At 39.5% G+C, this 19843-nt stretch overlaps 1 protein-coding gene across 12 annotated transcripts in view; it reads right to left on the reverse strand.

Annotated features, from left to right (window-relative positions):
* The window catches only part of kcc (solute carrier family 12 member kcc), a 364064-nt gene that overhangs the window by 36069 nt on the left and 308152 nt on the right, over positions 1 to 19843 (reverse strand). For 11 of the 12 annotated variants that reach the window (XM_069309523.1, XM_069309522.1, XM_069309520.1 and 8 more), the window contains 15 exons: positions 17036 to 17112; positions 14837 to 15091; positions 14071 to 14256; positions 13137 to 13372; positions 10531 to 10730; positions 10068 to 10229; positions 9674 to 9830; positions 9131 to 9363; positions 8022 to 8181; positions 7276 to 7475; positions 5866 to 6026; positions 3590 to 3711; positions 3034 to 3223; positions 2403 to 2486; positions 192 to 323 (listed from right to left, as the gene is read on the reverse strand). In XM_069309523.1, coding sequence (XP_069165624.1) covers positions 192 to 323; positions 2403 to 2486; positions 3034 to 3223; positions 3590 to 3711; positions 5866 to 6026; positions 7276 to 7475; positions 8022 to 8181; positions 9131 to 9363; positions 9674 to 9830; positions 10068 to 10229; positions 10531 to 10730; positions 13137 to 13372; positions 14071 to 14256; positions 14837 to 15091; positions 17036 to 17112 — 2555 coding nt within the window. Of the gene's footprint in view, positions 1 to 191; positions 324 to 2402; positions 2487 to 3033; positions 3224 to 3589; positions 3712 to 5865; positions 6027 to 7275; positions 7476 to 8021; positions 8182 to 9130; positions 9364 to 9673; positions 9831 to 10067; positions 10230 to 10530; positions 10731 to 13136; positions 13373 to 14070; positions 14257 to 14836; positions 15092 to 17035; positions 17113 to 19031; positions 19232 to 19843 lie in introns of all 12 variants that reach the window. The other variant, XM_069309525.1, reaches the window with a different exon arrangement.

A 19843-nucleotide genomic window follows, 5' to 3' on the forward strand; every position in this document is an offset into this window, starting at 1 on the left:
AAAGACTTTCATGTGCTGTACTTACAGAGCAATTTGAGTTTTACTGTACTTAAGATATGCTGAATGTAAAAAGCATAAACCATTATATTTACTCTATAGATTGAATTAAAATGTTTGACAAAAACAAATGAAAGGATTAAGAGTCTATATACCTATTCAATAATTTGGTAAACTAATAACTGTACACTGACCAGTTCGACTACGTCCACTTCAGCATCAATACGCAGGTGGTACAGGAATGTCTTGAGATCCTTCTTCATTTGAATGCTGTTATCTTCCAACTGAGCAACAGTGAAGATGCGCATTTTACAGTTCTTCCATACCTGGGTTGCAAAAGATTTTAGGAATAAGTCAAAATATAGTACAACTTATCAGATAAAGTACATATGGTTTCATTGAGTAACTAGATTAACTCATTTTGGTTCAGTTAATAAATGGGGCATTTCGATCAATGCTTTCCAGCGTGTATTTGTTCACATAACTTGGTGCAAGAGTGCATCTCGTACTAGCACTGTAGTATGTCATGATTCACCCTCAGAAGAGGACCCAGAGCATAAAACCAAGGCCCAAGGGTTCCAGGGCACACAACCAAGGGCCCCAGGATAAGAAGACCCTTCTCCCATAAGCTTATGACCCCCTCTTGGACAGAATAAAATACCAAGAGGAATCAAAGAGCATCCAAGGGCCTAATTAAGGTTTCCAACCTCCTTCCCTTGGAGCCTATCACGAAAGCTCCAGGGCAGAGAGAAAGTCTTCTCCAAATGAATGAGAAAGGCATTGTCCCAAGAAGAAAGAAGAGAGGAAGCATGCAGATGTAAAGAATTTCATAACCTTGGCAGGATTAGAGGGGCTCAACTGCATTTATGCTCGAGAAGGAAGCAGCAACCCCCTGGATTTACTGAGCTACATCCCAAGCTAAACCCTGCCTGTGACTTGGACCAGGGATGGAAGAGGAGATGCAGCAGGAGCCAAGGTGGAGGTTACCAAAATTTCAACTTCTGGGTCCTTAAACACCAAATGAGGCAATTCCAGGGCCTTTATCAGAGCACAAAGCCTTAAATGCTGAAGCTGGAAAACAAAGCCAGTAAGGTGACAGCTGACTGATATGCTTCCACCTCAGAAGCAGAATAAGGGAATCAGAACTCATGGTAAACAAATCCCACAGGATTCAGGGTTATAAGTAGGCATTGTTGACCAAACAGGCAGCATGGGGAAGGCAGAAAGAATGAGCGTCACCATATAGCAAAGGTGACGAACACCCTACCAACTCACAATTGGTGAGAGTGGGCTCAATGGGCCATCATTTATGGATAACTGACCTTGTCAGATACTAGGGCCTGTTGATAATATGCCTGACAGGTGCTTACAGGCACTGGGGATGCTTGCCAAAACAGAAACCAAAAATAGCCGAATGGACTAGGTCTGCAAATGGCAACCTCAGTGTGCCATATAAAGAAGGCCCCAAGTACACCCCAACATAACTGGCTTGAACACCCACAATCACAGGCCTAAACGGAGGAGTCAGATAACCCTTGAAATACCCGAGGTAAGGCACTCCATCCCAGTAACCAGGCCTCGAATGGGAAACTCCCGAACACACCAAAGAAGTTACTCTGTCAGTGAAAGGGCAGTGCTAAATGAACAATCACTGAATGCATGCAGTTTCAAAGCACAAAAAACCAGCATTGAATGTAATGAAATGTCAATTTCTGGGTGAGCCCTGGAGGCTCTCTGAAGCTACTATACTGATATAGTGCCAAACTACAAGGTGCCATCTTTTGCAGAGTTCTTATTTGACCTACCAGGGACCCCGAGCCAGAATCTGGCCCCCTTAGAGAGGCGCCGGGAGCAGTGGCACAATTGAAAAACTTGATGTAAATTTATTCATGTTTACCACCACCAAGGGAAGGCACCCAGAAAGTCAGCAAAACAAAACAGACCACTGATTGAGTAGAAATGAGACCACAGCCTCAAACACAAAAAACACTCCCTAAACACTTAAAATAAACTATTGAAAATCCATGAAAATAGCATGAGCTAGCTTGCTCCCTAGTTTGGGGGGGAAGGAGGGAGGCAGAGTGGGTCAGCTGGCTGCTCCAACACCAGTTTTTATGATAATGGAAGCCACCCTGATACTCATCTCGTTTTAATTTGTCGTTTATTTGTAATTTAAGTATTTACCAGTAAATTCTGTTAAATTTAATAGTTATTGTAATTAATTTACAAAATATATACTATATTACCAAAAATTATGGTGAATATTGTTTAAATATCTAAATTACCAAATGCATAATCAGCAGTAACTTGCAGAAGTTTAATGTATTTTTTAACTACTATCATTATGTCAGACAAAAATATTTATCTTTAACATGTCAAATGGACGTGGTTGACATTTACGGTACCTTGTGTTGGCGGAGGAGGAAGGGAAGCAGCATCAGGAGCCCTCCGTCATGGACAATCCACCAGATATCAATTGTGCCAGATACCTGAAGCACAAATATATCAACATTTTGACAAAGTTGTTGACACAGAAATGACTTTATTCAGTAAACAAAGGCCTTGTCAGCCATACAGTTCGGTACTGGACCTTCACACTTGGGGAACAGGGAGTCTCTTAGGTTTTTAAGGTCTCCCTAGAACAATGACTGGTCTTTTCCAGGATGCAGCCCACAACAGCTGCCTGTAGCGAGTGTATTATGTTAATAATACACTCATAATATTATTATGAGTGTATTAGTATGTATCATACAATATATATACAGTTATGTTAATAATTCACTCAATGCCTGACTCCCAATTGCACTGACCACTAAATGTGGTGTGAAAAGTATAAATATATTATATATATTGTACATTACATATATATGTGTGGTAAATTAACTATGAAATAAAATTATAATAATTTTATTTTAAATTATTATAATAAAGATGAGCAACTTTCCCAAGAAATTCTTTATGGTAAAATATTCAGTAAACCTTAAAATGAGAAGTCAAATTTTGGAATCATTTAATATTTTTTGTTTTAAATCTTACCTTTGACATAGAGTCTGGGTAGAAATTGATTCCTTTAGGGACAAGAAGAGCCATTTTTGCCGCGGACACATTACGAACGGTGTCAAGGAAAACTCTCCAAGATCGCTCATCTGGCGAGTGCCGCCATCCGTAGGGCCATCCCAAAATAACCGTATTGGGCTTCATGCCACCTAAACCACAAGTCTGAATGCTGCAAACAATATAAAAGTATATAAGCAAAAATATAATTATAATCGCATACGCTGTACTTCATTTCTCACTTTAATGAGGAAGGAAAACTTAGCCTAAAGTGGGAAGAAAACTGGTCATCAGTCCTTTCTTTTGCTCTTCTTTTGGGGTTTTATCCACGACACTATAATTATTAACTATAGGGAAGCAAAAATATTCTTGGCAAACAACGAACTTTGAGTCATCAATTCCTTTCAAAAACTGTTTAGGTTATTTCATAAAAAATTAGCCAATAATAAATTCATCTTGCAACCCAAATACCAAACCAAAACTCATGAAAATATTAAAGTTGCAATTTAACAAGACTGAAACAGCCTCAAATACATACATGTGACTAATGCCTTCTGTTATGTTCTTGGCAATCAACGTGTCAACAAAGCCTTTCACTTTCTCTTCATTCATGGCACGACGCAAGCTTTGCTTGGCAGCATGCGACTCTCCATAGCTTTTCTGTAGTGAAGTAAGAAATAGTGTAATAGAAAGCCATACCACCTCTTACTGTACTTAATATTTACTACATAATATTACCTTCCAATATATTTACATATATAATGGAAAATAAGGCATCAAGTGGAATGAAAAACTCCTTTCTAAGTTGGTTGCTCCCCTAGCAAGGGCCATAGATCTAGCATGCCAAGCTCTGGTTGACTTTGAGCTCCACTGAGCCAAGTATCTTTTCATATACTCTTTTCCATTAGTTTAAGGATGTGTAGGCTAGTGGGGAAGCATATATCAATCCTGGTACCAAGAGAAACTCCTGCCACTGACAGAATAGCACTACCATGACTGAAGCCCTCATCCAAGAAAGACAGAAGTGCACTATACTACTGTGAGACTTCTCAAGTCATGAGGACTAAAAAGCTCCACATACTCCTTATAAGACAAGAGGAGCGGCTAAGGCCCCACACCAGCAAATGCAGGGGACTACAAGTACTAGTCGTGAAGTGGGTAACCTAGCTAACATACTCAAGTCTCCTCAGCCAAAGTATACACAAAAGGCTCAAGCAAGATCGTAACATTTGTCACACAGACACCTTGAAACTAAGCTTCCATGACAAACAAAATGACTTGGCATGACACTAGGAAGCCAACACTAATGAATGGTATCCCACACAATATATCAATTTGAAGGAACTGGCCTCTGCAGAGCTATGCTTCATGGGAGGATGCCAAGCACAAACTGAGGGTATAACTATTGCACTAGCTAGTGCCGACATCTGGTAGCAGTTGAAGAATTCGACAGTTTGTTAATTATGTATTTTTAGAGCAAAAATTGGATTATTCTTTCAGTCTCTATGATCTTCTGGAGGGTTGTCGTTGTTAAAGATTCGCTACCTGGAACAAAGTTCCAAGTAGCATGGGCTATGGTGAGCCTGTAGTGCCTTCTGGAAGGGGTACTGAGTGATGTGTTCTTTGGTGTCACAGCAAGTGGTCTATTTTTGTAGACTAAGTAATGCTCTCCACTGGTCTTCCTATCATAAATAATAGTTCAATTTAAAATGATACTTGTCTCAAAGGGGCTCAAAGTTGGCCAGAAACCTCTTGTGCTGGCAGTGATCTGGGTGGAATCATTACCCTGGCTACAAAAGCAAATGGGGACATTCTCATGGAAAAAAATAGTATCTTGGTTATCTTGAGGTGATTTCGGAGCTTAGCGTCCCCGTCCTCGACCAGGCCTCCTTTTTGTTACACACCCCCAAGAAGCAGCCTGTAGCAGCTGTAACTCCCAGGTACCTATTTGCTACTAGGTAACAGGGGCATCAGGGTGAAAACCTTTTTGCCCATTTGTCTCCTCCTCCACCAGGGATCGAACCCGGAACCTCAGGACTACGAATCCGAAGCGCTGTCCACTCAGCTGTCAGGCGCCCATAGTATAGTATAGTAAAGTTATACAATAAAAGGAATACAAGAGTTACTATTATTCTACTTATTAGTAGACCTCTTAAATCTTACCTTAAATGCTTTGCAGTTTAGTAATCGCTATACTAAATGGAATCGTTAATTATAATTACAAACACCTGATGGCCTAGGTCAATTCACCTTGAGAACTTTGATGGCACTACTTTAGTCATAATCAGACATGCTACACAAATGTAACTATGCTTCCATGTCATGATTACCTGCTTCATTTTTCACTTACCATATTTACAATCATCAAAGCCATTCTCCACACTTGTAAACAGGTGGTGCATACACAGTCTTCACAGAACACACATTAATTATTGTTATTATAACCTGCCCCTTTGATGTGATCAAGATCTCATTGTGTTCACATATTTCTTATTTGTAGAGTTTAGTTTGCCTACAATAATGATGCCAGGCCTATATGAAAGTGAATATCTGAAGTATAATTCTAGATCAATAGTTTAAACGATAGTACACGAGGCAACAGAGCACACACTTGATGAAGCTGACAAATATAGTCATACACACTATGAAGAGTCAAGTGCCGACACAGTATGAGTATGTAGGAAAACGTGAATTCACAAGTCCTCATGACAAGTCTTCATTATGAGCAGCAGATCATACCTATCAGAGAACTAGAATGTTACATATATACAACTAGCATAGATTTTATTGTAAACAGTACTGGATAACACTTACTGAATACTCTCCTTCAATAATAGACACACCTATAGTTAGACCCTTGCCAGCCTTTAGTTGTGAAGCAAATGTAAATAGCTTCTTGTATTTGGGCACCAAGTCCTTTGTTAACTTTGCCAGAATGAGAATCTGAGGACGCCAGTTTTTGGTGTGAGGTGGACCTGGAGAGACAAAAATATATCAAATATAATCCTGAGATTGCAATCATTAATAAAACATACGGCAAGAGTTTGATTTCACAGTAGACAAATCTAGAAACAAATCAGGAGGTATTTAGTGTTTTATGTTCTAATATGTAGGTAGATGTATGCATAGTTTAATCAAAAGCCATTTCATTTAATTTACAAACAAGCCATTACAAATAATTGAAAACATGACAAAATATGGGGATTATGTGTATAAAATTAAAGAGTATTTTTACTAATCAAGAGCAAACATCTAGAAAACAACGTTCCAACCGCCACTTTGTTGTACGCAACTTCCACAAAAATACTGTAAATTCTCGATAATCCAAATGCCAGTAACCCGAATCTTCATGTAAACCACATGAATTAGTGTTAAAGTTCTTGACTTTTTAATCCAGACAGAAATTCAAGTTAAAAGGTTATATGCACGGTTTGAATAAACAGCTGGAAAGTAACTGGGTAAACTGTGGGAGTAACTAGGTAAATGACAAGAATAGTCAGGCAAACAGCAGGAGTTATGGTTTACAAATTATTGATGGAAGTTCAACATTTTTTGAATACTGTATACAAGTATTAATTTTTGAATATTGCTGGCAAGAAATTTAGCTAACCTGAATGGGGGGGGTGGGTCCCATATAACTCAGATTACCGAGCACAGACAGTACTACATTTTAGAATAAACCATAAATGTACTTTTCTGTTTGTTTTATAGGTAAAGTTCCAACTATCAGAATTATTTTTAACTATGGAATACTGTAAAGGCAAAAATACTTATAAAGTGCTTATGCTTTTGCTAAAAAAAAAGTACTGTACTGTACATAAAACCTTAATGGAGGTCTTATGTACAGAGAAGATTGAGGAACTGTTATGTGTACTGGCGATAAATACCCATTACACTTGCAAGATGGGATGGGTTTAATCCTGAATTTACCTGAATTTACTTGAGGGCCAGTAACACTCTAGTGGCCCTGATGAGGACAGGAAGCCGGTGACTTGTTAAAGGTCCCCCAATTTGCTCTCACCGGATTATATAATCATACTGGGTTAGGTTAGTTTTGGTTTGGTAGACAATATTACATTGTAAGAAACTGCAGGCAATCATTCCAGTTATCCAAATCTTCTTTTTAACATAATTCAAAAAAGTTACAACATGGTAAATAAAATTTAACTTTGAAATATTCCAATAAGTTACAAAATATATAAACAATAAAAGAATAAAGTGTACCTTCTTCCAACCTCAGGAGGGAATAGCGTGCAGCGGAGAGAGCAAGACCTCTGATGCCATCTCCCCATTCTTTTTCTGCCCCACGGAATTCGATGTATTTATAGATAATACCAGCAATTAGCATAGCTAGTAAAGCGTAATACCACGAGGTCATGAACATTACCGTGATGCACAGTGAGAGACCCACAAAGGATAGAGACCTGTAAAGTAAAATCAATGTTAAATGCAATGATTATTTTACTACAAAACAATGTGAAACAATGTGTCCTAAGCCACCCATCTTTTTATCGTGGAAAGAAAAAGGAAATATTTTAAACCAACCACTTTTTTCTAGGAAATCAATAGTATAATTCTATCAGGTTAACATTAATTTGGGTTACATACATCAACTTCCCACATCTTTAGTAGATTCCAACAGAAGGTAACCTGCCACTGAATTATAAGCCCATTATATTTCATTAAAGTTCTTAAGAACATATTGTATACTGTATATATATCACTTAGAAGCTGGGAAGAGGTAAGAGTTCAGTACTGTAGTTAAAGAGACAACTGCCTCTACTACCAACCAAGTCAGGGAAAATATTGAATACACAATTCATAAATGAAAACAAAAATATAAGTTTTCATCCTGATCTTTAACTCGAATCAATCATCATCACCTTCAGCATAAATTGTCAGTACCAAGTCCTATGGTAATACAGCCAAAATGCTGTACTTTGAATCTTATAATGTACTTGCATACTTACCAGTGATAGTACTTAAATCTTGGCCGCCAGTTAGGAGTACGTAACAGAGTTTGTAATGCACAGGCGAGGTTGACAAACCCATAGCACATGAGGAAGAACATCGACAGGATGGGAGCAATGTAATCCAAGTTACCTATCAAGATACCGAGTTGACAAATACCTGAAACGAAATAATTATTATTAGAGCAGAGGCTTAGTTACCCAAGGCCTAGTAACCCAAATTTGTGGTAACATAAAACATGTCTGATTCAGACTGTCTCTGAGCAACCTTTATAACAGCCAAATTAGTTTTATAGGCAGGTGCATTATGAAGCTAACAGCCACTGCCACTATCCTTTGTGTACAAATACAGAGGCAACATAAAACCCCTCAAACAATGCATTAGTAAATTAAAAATAAGACTGTGCAGGCAAATGTGTATGAATATGAATAACTATAAACATAAATGTGAATGACTGTGAAAGTATATGAATATAAATGTGTATAAATCTATCTGAATTTACCTAACAGCCCTCATCTCTAGTAGCTTCAACAAGGACAGAAAGCTGAGAGCCCATCAAAAATCCTCGCAATATTCCCGAATATTTTTCCAGCTAAATTTTATTTCACAGAAGTACTTTATTTTCTTGCCATTTACAGCTTTAGCAATAAGGTGTACAAGGTTGCCGAGCCTACTGGGCTCTTATCATATCTACACTAGGAACTGCGTATGGAGTCAGTGATACACAGTGCTAATATTAGTGACATTGCTACAGTGCTCTGAGTATGAGTGTGAGTGAGTGAGATCTAGTACAGAGTAACAATGTGAGAACTGCTTATATATATTAATATTTAAAACCCAAAGTGCAACTTTAGCATTACAAAATATGTGAAAGTGATCGTGTAAGTGGTCAACTATAAAGAGGATCAAGCACCTGAGGAATATTACACTGTACTGTATATACTTATACAATTATATTATCATTATTATTGACGAGTGATTGATAATGAGGAATAGAAGGAGAATGAAAATAAGGATTGTGAGAATTGTTGTTAGTTAATTAAAATTGGTTAATAACTGAAATTGTTTGTTGATGATAACAGAGTTGATGATATGATTCCACACTTACAGCCTGTAAGCAGCAGTGCCCTGAGAGGCTCTCCCCGAGCTGATGATTTGGCAAATGGCAACAAAAATGGAATGATGCCATCTTTACTAATGGCTTGCATCAATCTTGGAGCTCCTGTGAGTGATTGAAGTCCAGCTCCAATAGTAGACAGCAGGGACCCAACTAGGATCACCCATTCATTTGGCCAGGAAATTGATGCAATAGCCAGTTTTCCCCCTACACTATAACCAAATCTGAAGGAAAAATATACAAGAATGTTACCTGCATTATAACTTAACTCTGAGAATACAAAAATAATAACAATATGGATATTTGGTCACTATATTTCAGTATGCTTAACAATGTGAATGCAGTCTATGAACACTTAATCTGCTATTAATTATGAGTGTTTAATATCAAGATGAAAAAGTTTCATATACAGTATATTTAAACATAAATCAGTGGAATGCCGAATGCAAAACTATTACTCGGACAGAAAGCAAACAATTATCGTCACACACAAAAGCATCATTCATTTTTTGTTTATTCCGGTTAAAAACTCACTTATCTCTCATTAGATTAACATCATATGTTCCAGCAAAGAGGAGCAAATAACTCAAATACACAGTGGACGTTGCAACAATCGCAGCCAGTGTTCCTACGGGAATGCTCTTTTGTGCATCGGCTAAATCTCCAGATCTGTTGCTCCCGGCCATAATTCCTGTAACAATAGATCCAGCCATTATAGTCATTCTTTCTGGAGCAGAAGCCATAATTCCTGATGCAATACTTTACATTACCAGTTTGTAAAGCATCAGTATGACCATGCTGGGATAGTTTGAAAGTTCATTATACTAATGCAGTGTTGACCTACTTTTGACTGCAAGAGATGCTAACCAGGGAGCAACTCAGAGATAGAGAGAAACTGGGAAACTTATCAGCCTCCAGAGACACTAACCTGTGCACGACGGGAAAAAGATTCCAACTAGCACAGTGAAGGAGGTCGTAATGTCAATAATAATTTGATTGTAGGTTGGGTTGTTTAAAGATTCATAGTCATCAGGGTTATTCGTGTCTGCCACAATCTGCCCATCCTCCATGAAGTGAGAACCCAAATTAGCTGCAAGACAAAATTTGAGATTAGCAGGAATTTTCTGCAAGTGGTGTTCTTTTCAGAGAAATAAACAGAAAATTGAATTATGTTAAGAACAAAATTTATTATGGCCAAACAAGAAAGTTTAAAATCCTTTAATACTTTACAGGAACATATGCTACAAAATCAAAATTTAAAAATAAGCACTTAATTAATTGCAAGTACAATATGTAAAGTAACAAAAAAAAAAAAAAAAAGACCTCATTATCTTAAAAATTTAAATTGCAATATAAGTTGAACAAAAACATAACAATGATTATAAACTTACAAGTAAAGACGCCAGATGAGAGCCCCAAAATAGCCGGCCGGATGGAGACATTGTGAGTTTGGAAGTAGGGATCACACTCGGAAATGTTGAGAGTAACAGTATTGTTCTCCATTGGACAGTAAATATTCCACAGGTCTCCACCAATTTCTTTGGTACAATTATCAACTTGGCTAAGCAATCTAGCGCCTAAAAAACACATCCTGAAACAAAATAAATTCATAAATTTTATTAAACAGAGTAAGGGCTTAAATACAATTACAATACAGTAGTTACTTCAAAGACAAACAATAATAATATAGAGAGAGAGATTTGGGGAAGTTATTTGGGTTATTTATGTTAAGACTATAAAAACCACTAAAAACCTGGGTGGGGCATGGGGGGCTGGGGGGGAAGGCAAGGCAGGGGTGAAGCAGGGGGAAATGGGGCATGGGGGGAAATGCGGGGCGGGGGCAGGGGGAGCAGGGTAGGGCTGGGCAGGGCGTAGGGGTAGGGTGGGGCAGGGGTTGGGCGGGCCGTGCAAGGGGGAGGAGGGCAGGGGCGGAGCTGGGGGGAGGAGGCGATTGGCATCACATCATTCACACACACGGTATTCCTTTGTCTGGTCCTGCATTGCCCTCAATAGGCCCAGTTCATCGCTAAGACAAGTTAACATTGTCCAGCATAGGGTCTGTGCTCAGGTTCCAGGCTCAGCCGCCTCCACCTATGTTGCGAGTCTGGGCTTGGCCACCTTCATTTGCGCCTGCATAAGCTTGGCCATGGGTGTGACCGGGCTGAATTCCTCCATAGGATAGGAATCCTGCTTCTTCCTGGTCTCTGAGCAGAACCTTTTATTTTCTGACCTTCATTCAGCATGACCAACCCCCATCGGGTTTATTTGGTCCTCTCGGCTGGTCCTCTCCCTGGACCTTCACGATACATGCTGGCACCCAGAACATTCTCCAGAAAGACATCAAGTTGTGGTTTCTCCTCCTTGGCTGCTGGAAATTCACTAAGCTCCCAGTTAATATGCTTGTCTGCTGGCTGGAGTTTGCATATCTTGTTGTCTGGAGGAAGTACTATTTAGCTCTATCGCAGGGGCAGGCCTGGCTGGGATTGGTAGGGGTTGATGAAACTGTGTCCCTTTCCTTCCGCTAGTGGCTCACCTGTACTGGTATCTCGCATCTATGGGTGGAGCCTGCGGATTTATCATTTGTCTCAAGAGCATTTTTTGCAGCAGCATGAATTTGATCTGTATGGTTTGAACTTGGCTTGAACATGAACGTGGTTTGCTGGATCTGGTTTGACGGGGGGTTACCCTTTCTAGTTACTGGAACATTTGGGTGTAGATCCTGGTGGCTCTGTGGAGAACCCTACATTTTCCTCTTCCAGTTTTTTGGTGTTTGGTTTTGTGGAACCACACCCCCTCCCCATGGATGTTCAATGACACTTTGGCTTTCAGCAGGTATTTTGTCTCCAGCGTTCACTCAGCCAGTCAGAGATGTTGGCTGCATTTCACAAATCGTGAGCTGGCAGTGGTTTGGGTTGCAATGTTGGAGTTCAGCTTCTGTAGATCTTTTCAGTCCTGTCCTTCTGCTTGCACTCCAGTGGCTTCTGGTCTCCATTGGAAAGGTTCCTGTTGGTCTCTTTCATGCCAAACTCTGCAAGTTGTTCAGCTTCTGGTGTTTTGGGATTTGGTCCTCTATGTGGGTTTCTGTGCTGGAGCTTGTAGAATGTTCTGGCGGATACTCACACTTATTTCTCGTCTGAACACGGCAGAATGGTTTGTGGACGAATAATTCATTCTTCAATTGAGTGCACACATTTTTCTAAGTCTCAGGTTCTGCCAAAAGGTCAATGGAGTGCCTTCTCTTGACGGTTTGAGACTGTTTTCATATGTAGAGTATTTTTGGCCTAGTTTGTAGCTATGTGGTGCTCTGGTGGCTAGTTTCCTTCCGTTGCTCCTTTGGTCATCCTTTTGACAGTAGTATGAGGTAGCACAGCTTGCCTTTTGCCTTGCTGTCACATCAGTACTTTATACCATGTAATTATTTACATCCAAATTCTTGTAAAGCCATTAACACGCATAGAGCAAGTCTTAAAGCAAACTCAAAATTTACAGTAAATATTAAATTACATGAAACAGTCCTTCTTGAACAAGAAATAAAAGTAGAAATAGACGTATAATGAATTTCCTTGGGGAAGGTCAGTACATTACACTAGTCGGCAAGGCTGACCTCCATAAGCCTACATACAGACTTCCAGTCTTTGACAACAGAAAACCATATAGGTTACAACAGTGATATAATACAGAAGGCCTAGGCCTAAGGCATGAGGATGGGCTGCTGAAGCAATATCCAAAAGAAGTAACATGTGAGCCTTCGTGTTGCACAGTATCTGTAACACTCAACCCATGACCAACAAACATCTAGGATACTTGTGTAAAGGAGGAAATGTATATGTTTCTCTCTCAGAATGTTCGGTAATACGTTTATTGCTTGTGATGTGTATCTATGTATGTATTAACACGATGTACTGAACGGGGTGAGAATAGCTTCCGCTACCTCATCCCTTTGTGTGTATTTGACCTCAATAAACTTATTTCAACACCTGGGACTCTGTAGACTTACTGTAACTTATCCGATCCATTGATGTTATAAAAGATGCCAACGAGGATGGCAACAATGGAGCCGATGACACAGGCCAGCGCCAGAGCGGCAAATTTACTGACGAAGGCCACTCCGATGCTGACAATGACACACATCAGCCACAGGAGGACGGTGCCGTACACGCGGAAATTGTTGTACATGATGCTCGGGTCTTTAGTGAAGTCCCCAAATATAGACAGCATTGGAGCCATGTATGTCTGCAATGATAAAATATTACATGTTATATGTCAAGTACAATGTAACTAATAGTACAACAAATCATGAGACAAAGTCTGCAAGCAAAAATTTGTACAGTATTGATGACAATTAACTTATAGAGTACTTAGCACATTAACATTTTCTTCATTGCTATCTTTGAACTCAAGTTATAATACTTTTAAATTTTTGAATAATGAACTGAATGCAAGTACAATTTTAAAGCAATTTTAGTCTAAATGAAAAAAATTAACTACAGAATCAGAGAATCACCCAAAGAGTTATGGAACCACCTACCCGCCGAAGCGGTAAATGCCAAAACTGTGTTACGTTTAAAAATCTTCCTGGAAAAGATTATAAAGCTTCGACAAGCTGCTGGCTAACTGTTCCTGTCGAGGCCACTAGGGTTAATGGCCCTCGGGTAAATAATTTAGTAATTATATAATGAAGCTCTTACACAAGTCATACTTCTCATATAATAATTAATATTATGACACAGTGCCACAGGGCTAACAATACTGGGTATAGACATCCTTCAACGGTATACACTAGTATACGTGTATACTAGTGTATGTATACTAGTGTATACTAATGTATGTATCGTATTAGACTACGATACGTCTAATAGATTGCCTGTCCCCTAATATACAACATCATGTAACACCAACATTCCTGGCACTAATAAAGTCCTCTTACTTACCAAAAATATTTCGACAGCACCAATGATGTACATGGCAGCCGCGACGGTAGTTGCTGTGTAAAAGAGTATGCCAACAGCGCCACCGAACTCCGGCCCCAGTGAGCGAGAGATCATGAAGTAGGAGCCACCAGCCGGCACCACGCCATTGGTCGCGATGGCAGACATGGAAATCCCAGTTAAGAAGGTCTATTGGAGAGAGAATATACAACTGCATGAGCATAAATACATTGATGTTAACATATCAACACCATCAATCTTACCCAAGTACCTGTATCAACTGATTACTGAGGAACTCTATGATATTTATGCTCTTGATCTGGAAAACATTCTTGACCTATGAAATTACTGTTATGTATCAACATTTTATCATTTAAATCTAATTTAGCCTATATGATAATACTTGTACATAATTAAATATCAGTTCTAATGTTTGCTAAACATATAACTTCTACTAGAAACAATATTATTGAAGGCATAAGCCTCGAGGACAAAAAGGAATGTTGACCAGACCACACACTAGAAGGTGAAGGGACTACGACGTTTCGGTCCGTCCTGGACCATTCTCAAGTCAATTCACAATCAACTTGAGAATGGTCCAGGACGGAGCGAAACGTCGTCGTCCCTTCACCTTCTAGTGTGTGGTCTGGTCAACATACTTTAGCCACGTTATTGTGACTCCTCGCCTACACAAAAAGGACTGATTATGGTGTAGCTATAAAGAGGGCAGTAAAGCAATGGTCGAGACAGTTTAGCAGGAGACACTGACCGTACAACAACACATTAATACGATAGTGAACGCGAGCGCTCCACCCGCCGTGCCCACAATCCAGGGCATACGAATGAAGAGGATGACGCCGAAGATATTCTGGATGCAGGGCAAGAATACCCCCATCACCGTGCCCAACTTGGCCCGGGGTTGAGAAGCCTTAGCGTCGCTCTCTTCGGCCGAGGGAATAGTGGCATTGTAGTTGGCCAGCGAGTTGATCATCATAGACACTCGTGGTCGATCTGCCATCTCCTCCTGTCCGGGTACAACAAGTTATGTTACACCTTACATAACGCCATTGTCTGGAGAGAGCGCTGAGCCACTCTCACTATATAGCACTTGCAAGGTATACGAGGACAAGGAGCTGGGGTATGAGGACAAGGGGCTGGGATATGAGGACAAGGAGCTGGGGAATGAGGACAAGGAGCTGGGGATATGTGGACAAGGAGCTGGGGATATGAGGACAAGGAGCTGGGATACGAGGACAAGGAGCTGGGGATACGAGGACAAGGAGCTGGGATATGAGGACAAGGAGCTGGGATATGAGGACAAGGAGCTGGGGAATGAGGACAAGGAGCTGGGGATATGTGGACAAGGAGCTGGGGATATGAGGACAAGGAGCTGGGGATACGAGGACAAGGAGCTGGGATATGAGGACAAGGAGCTGGGATACGAGGACAAGGAGCTGGGATATGAGGACAAGGAGCTGGGATACGAGGACAAGGAGCTGGGATACGAGGACAAGGAGCTGGGGATACGAGGACAAGGAGCTGGGATATGAGGACAAGGAGCTGGGATACGAGGACAAGGAGCTGGGATACGAGGACAAGGAGCTGGGATACGAGGACAAAGAGCTGGGTTATGAGGACAAGGAGCTGGCATATGCGGACATACTGTCCTCATTCATATATATATATATATATATATATATATATATATATATATATATATATATATATATATATATATATATATATGTCGTACCTAATAGCCAGAATGCACTTCTCAGCCTACTATGCAAGGCCCGATTTGCCTAATAAGCCAAGTTTTCCTGAATTAATATATTTGCTCTAATTTTTTTCTTATGAAATGATAAAGCTACCCATTTCATTATGTATGAGGTTAGTTTTTTTTTATTAGAGTTAAAATTAATGTAGATATATGACCGAACCTAACCATCCCTACCTAACCTAACCTAACCTATCTTTATAGGTTAGGTTCGGTTAGGTAGCAGAAAAAGTTAGGTTAGGTCAGGTTAGGTAGGTTAGGTAGTCGAAAAACAAATAATTCATGAAAACTTGGCTTATTAGGCAAATCGGGCCCTGCATAATAGGCCGAGAAGTGCGTTCTGGCTACTAGGTACGACATATATATATATATATATATATATATATATATATATATATATATAATCTTACCTCATATATGTCCTGCCTATGCCCTCATTGACAATATGGGCATGCGGCGCAAGGCTACTTCAAAGCAGGTTTGCCGGATTGGGCAACCTGTCAATTAGGCAAAGGAGCCGAACTGAAAAGCCAGCTATGTATGTCGCTACTTGCTACTTTTTTTGGCCTACTTTTCAAATAAGCTGGCCTATTTACTCTGAAAAGAATATCAATTAACAAAACTGGGCTATACATATTATAAATGCGTCCATTTTAATCCTTAAGCACGCTACTTTCAGCAATATAGATTCTGGCAATCCCGTTTCAAAGTCCAGTGACTTCGATGGTGACTTCTGATATATGGTTTGGTTTGGGGTTCATGAAGCATTCGTTTGGGTTATCAATCCTCAGTGTGTGTTTAGGGGGATCAATGCAGACGGAATTGTACTGTTGCCTCAGTATTTAGCTCATTATCTTTGTTATCTATGAAGGTTCCATCTCCTTTGCGCAGAGGTTCAAGGCTAGGTAGTTTTTGTCCTAGATTTTGCACGAAGGGAAAAGTATTTCAGGTTCCTATATTTTTACCCTGAATGTTCACTTACAGAGTGCAGATAGGTTATCTTACAATGATAACTAGTTCACTTACAGAGTAGAGATAGAGGTTCTTTAGTAGATATAAGTGGTTTTATTAGAGAATAAAGATAAGTGGTTCACTCATAGTGATAGAGGTTCAATTACAGAGCAGATAAGAGGGTCAATTAGAGCAGATACAGTGGTTGACTTACAGAGGAGATACAAGAGGTTCACTTACCGAGTAGAGATAGAGGTTCTTCTCGTAGCCACTCATCTCTTTCATATCTACCATGAACGGCTTGTCGTCGGCTCCGTCTGCAATTAGAACATATGAACGTGAACGAACATCGTCATTTATGGCATTTATTTTAAAAGTGTTGCCCAACCCAGAGACACGGTCATAAATTGTAATGTATTCTGTATTAAAGATAGCCTTGTAGCCCTCTAAGATAAGCAGACGACCATGGGCCAGATTCACGAAAGCAGTTACGCAAGCACTTACGAACCTGTACATCTTTTCTCAATCTTTGGCGGCTTTGGTTGCAATTATTAAAACAGTTAATGAGCTCCGAAGCACCAGGAGGCTGTTTATAACAATAACAACAGTTGATTGGCAAGTTTTCATGTTTGAAAACCGTTTAATAAATGTAATCAAACCTGTCAAAGATTGAGGAAAGATGTACACGTTCGTAAGTACTTGCGTAACTGCTTCGTGAATCTGGCCTCATGTTGACATCCGCTATTCGAATCGAACTTCTATACATGTTTCATCCATGTACTGCCAACAGAACCCTACCATCTAAGTTAGGTCTCTCTATTCAGTCTATGAGGTATTATATATTACCTTATATATAAAAAATTACAAGTATTGAATACGCAGTACGATAAAACTGATGAATCCTTGTGTTTGGGTTCGGCCGCTGCTTGGAAGTGCAGCCAACACCTGAGGACAGGCAGGGATAGTGTGGTGAGGCGTCTGACAGCAAGAGTGGGTGTGGACACTGGGTGGAGTGTGTTCATTAATGGTGCAGGCGGTGAGTCACAATAACGTGGCTAAAGTAATTTGACTAGACCACACACTAGAAGGTGAAGGGACGACGACATATCAGTCCGTCCTGGACCATTCACAATCGACTTGAGAATGGTCCAGGACGGACCGAAACGTCATCGTCCCTTCACCTTCTAGTGTGTGTGGTCTGGTCAAATTCATTAATGGTGTGGATGAGGGATAAGTACATGATGTGTGTGTGTGTATATATACACAGTTTATACACTCTGTATGTAATATTTGTGACAGTTAGCTCCTGGTCCCCGCCTTTCTGACCATCGGTTGTCTAATGAACCTAAAGTCAGGAGAACCTCGACATAAAAAAATAACGCAAGTTAGTGTTATCTACAACAAAAATAATTGATTATAATTAGACATTATTTATTGTATATTAAAAAGCGGAAGAATTCAATAGGCTATGACACTGAATAAATAAAATGCAGCAAATACTAATTGTTAAAATTCTTAGGACATTAATATAACTTGTATTTTGTCAAATATATATAACAAATAAAACGGAAAACTAAAAAGATATATACGATATGAAGGATGACTGAACAAGAAATTACATAAGTGTTAACAGTGTGTACATATTCCACCCTCGGCAGATGGTGGAATATGTAGAAGCTGTTACTGTGGACGAGACAGTACAGTAAAATGTCTTACTGACTGTGTGAACTCTGGATCAGACTCTGAACAAACAGCCTCGTGTGACAGGGATCAGATTTCAACAGGATTTGAATTGCTTGTCAACAAACCTTCTCTTTGTGACAGCAATTTCTTAATAATGTCAAATATACCTACGTATCTCCCCTGCTGACTGGTTGTATTCTATCCTGTAGGCTTGCTACACCACTACATACATCACTTCTTTTACTGACAGTCAAGTCAATACGTGTGGCAAAGTTTGATAACGGGTTCTGGGCGTGGTACATGACGCCATAATAACGGTAGCCACCTACCACAGGTAACGGAACTCCATCCTGTTAATTACTATATCTCGCTATGTCTGGTGGACGTTTTGTCCTGCCCATATATACACGCTGCAGATGTACACAAGAATCCACAAAAATATATACAACGAGAGAGAGAGAGAGAGAGAGAGAGAGAGAGAGAGAGAGAGAGAGAGAGAGAGAGAGAGAGAGAGAGAGAGAGAGAGAGAGAGAGAGAGAGAGAAGCAGCTTACAGGTTTTGGTAGGGTGGTAAATCATCTCATCGTGTCTTGTGCCTTCCTTGCTTCCTCTTCCTTCCTCCTCCTCATCTTCCTTCCCCTCCAACTTCTTGAAGACGGGCGCCAGTTTTCCTACCATGGCCGACCCTCTCAAATATTTCACCCTCGGATTACCAGTTTTAGGATTGTAAACGAAATTGTCTTTCCACTTCTATCTAAAACCGAACAATCAATCTAATTCACATTGATACTGATATATAAATAAACAAAATTGTACCTATATATACAGATTAAATTAATACTGAAATCTTAATTTGATAACTTACTGTATTATTTATACAGCCCGTCCTCATGTGTAGATAGAACTTATTGTAACGATCTGGATCATATATATATATATATATATATATATATATATATATATATATATATATATATATATATATATATATATATTGGCACAATGGACAATTAGAAAATAAAATTTCGTACTATTGAATTTTGTCTTTTGGTTTTGTATTCATGTTTCTAATGCTAATAAAATTAACCTAACCCTCGTAGGCCTAATAGACGCCGAGGCCTAATATAGTACATATATGTGCTAAACTAAGCCTAGGAATATTCAAATTTGGTTTTTAGCTTAATTATTTTCCAGACTATGAAGCGAGTAGTATCAACTTCTTTTATTAAATGATCCATTACGTGAATGTAATGGACAATTACATTGACGTAATGTAATTGCCTATTATAATTACCATGTATGATGGTCCACAGTTACAAAAGTACTATCTAAATAAGAGGATAGGGTTGTAATTACACTTTTCACA

This window comes from Procambarus clarkii, chromosome 65, assembly GCF_040958095.1.
Source record: "Procambarus clarkii isolate CNS0578487 chromosome 65, FALCON_Pclarkii_2.0, whole genome shotgun sequence".
Classification (NCBI taxonomy): domain Eukaryota; kingdom Metazoa; phylum Arthropoda; class Malacostraca; order Decapoda; family Cambaridae; genus Procambarus; species Procambarus clarkii.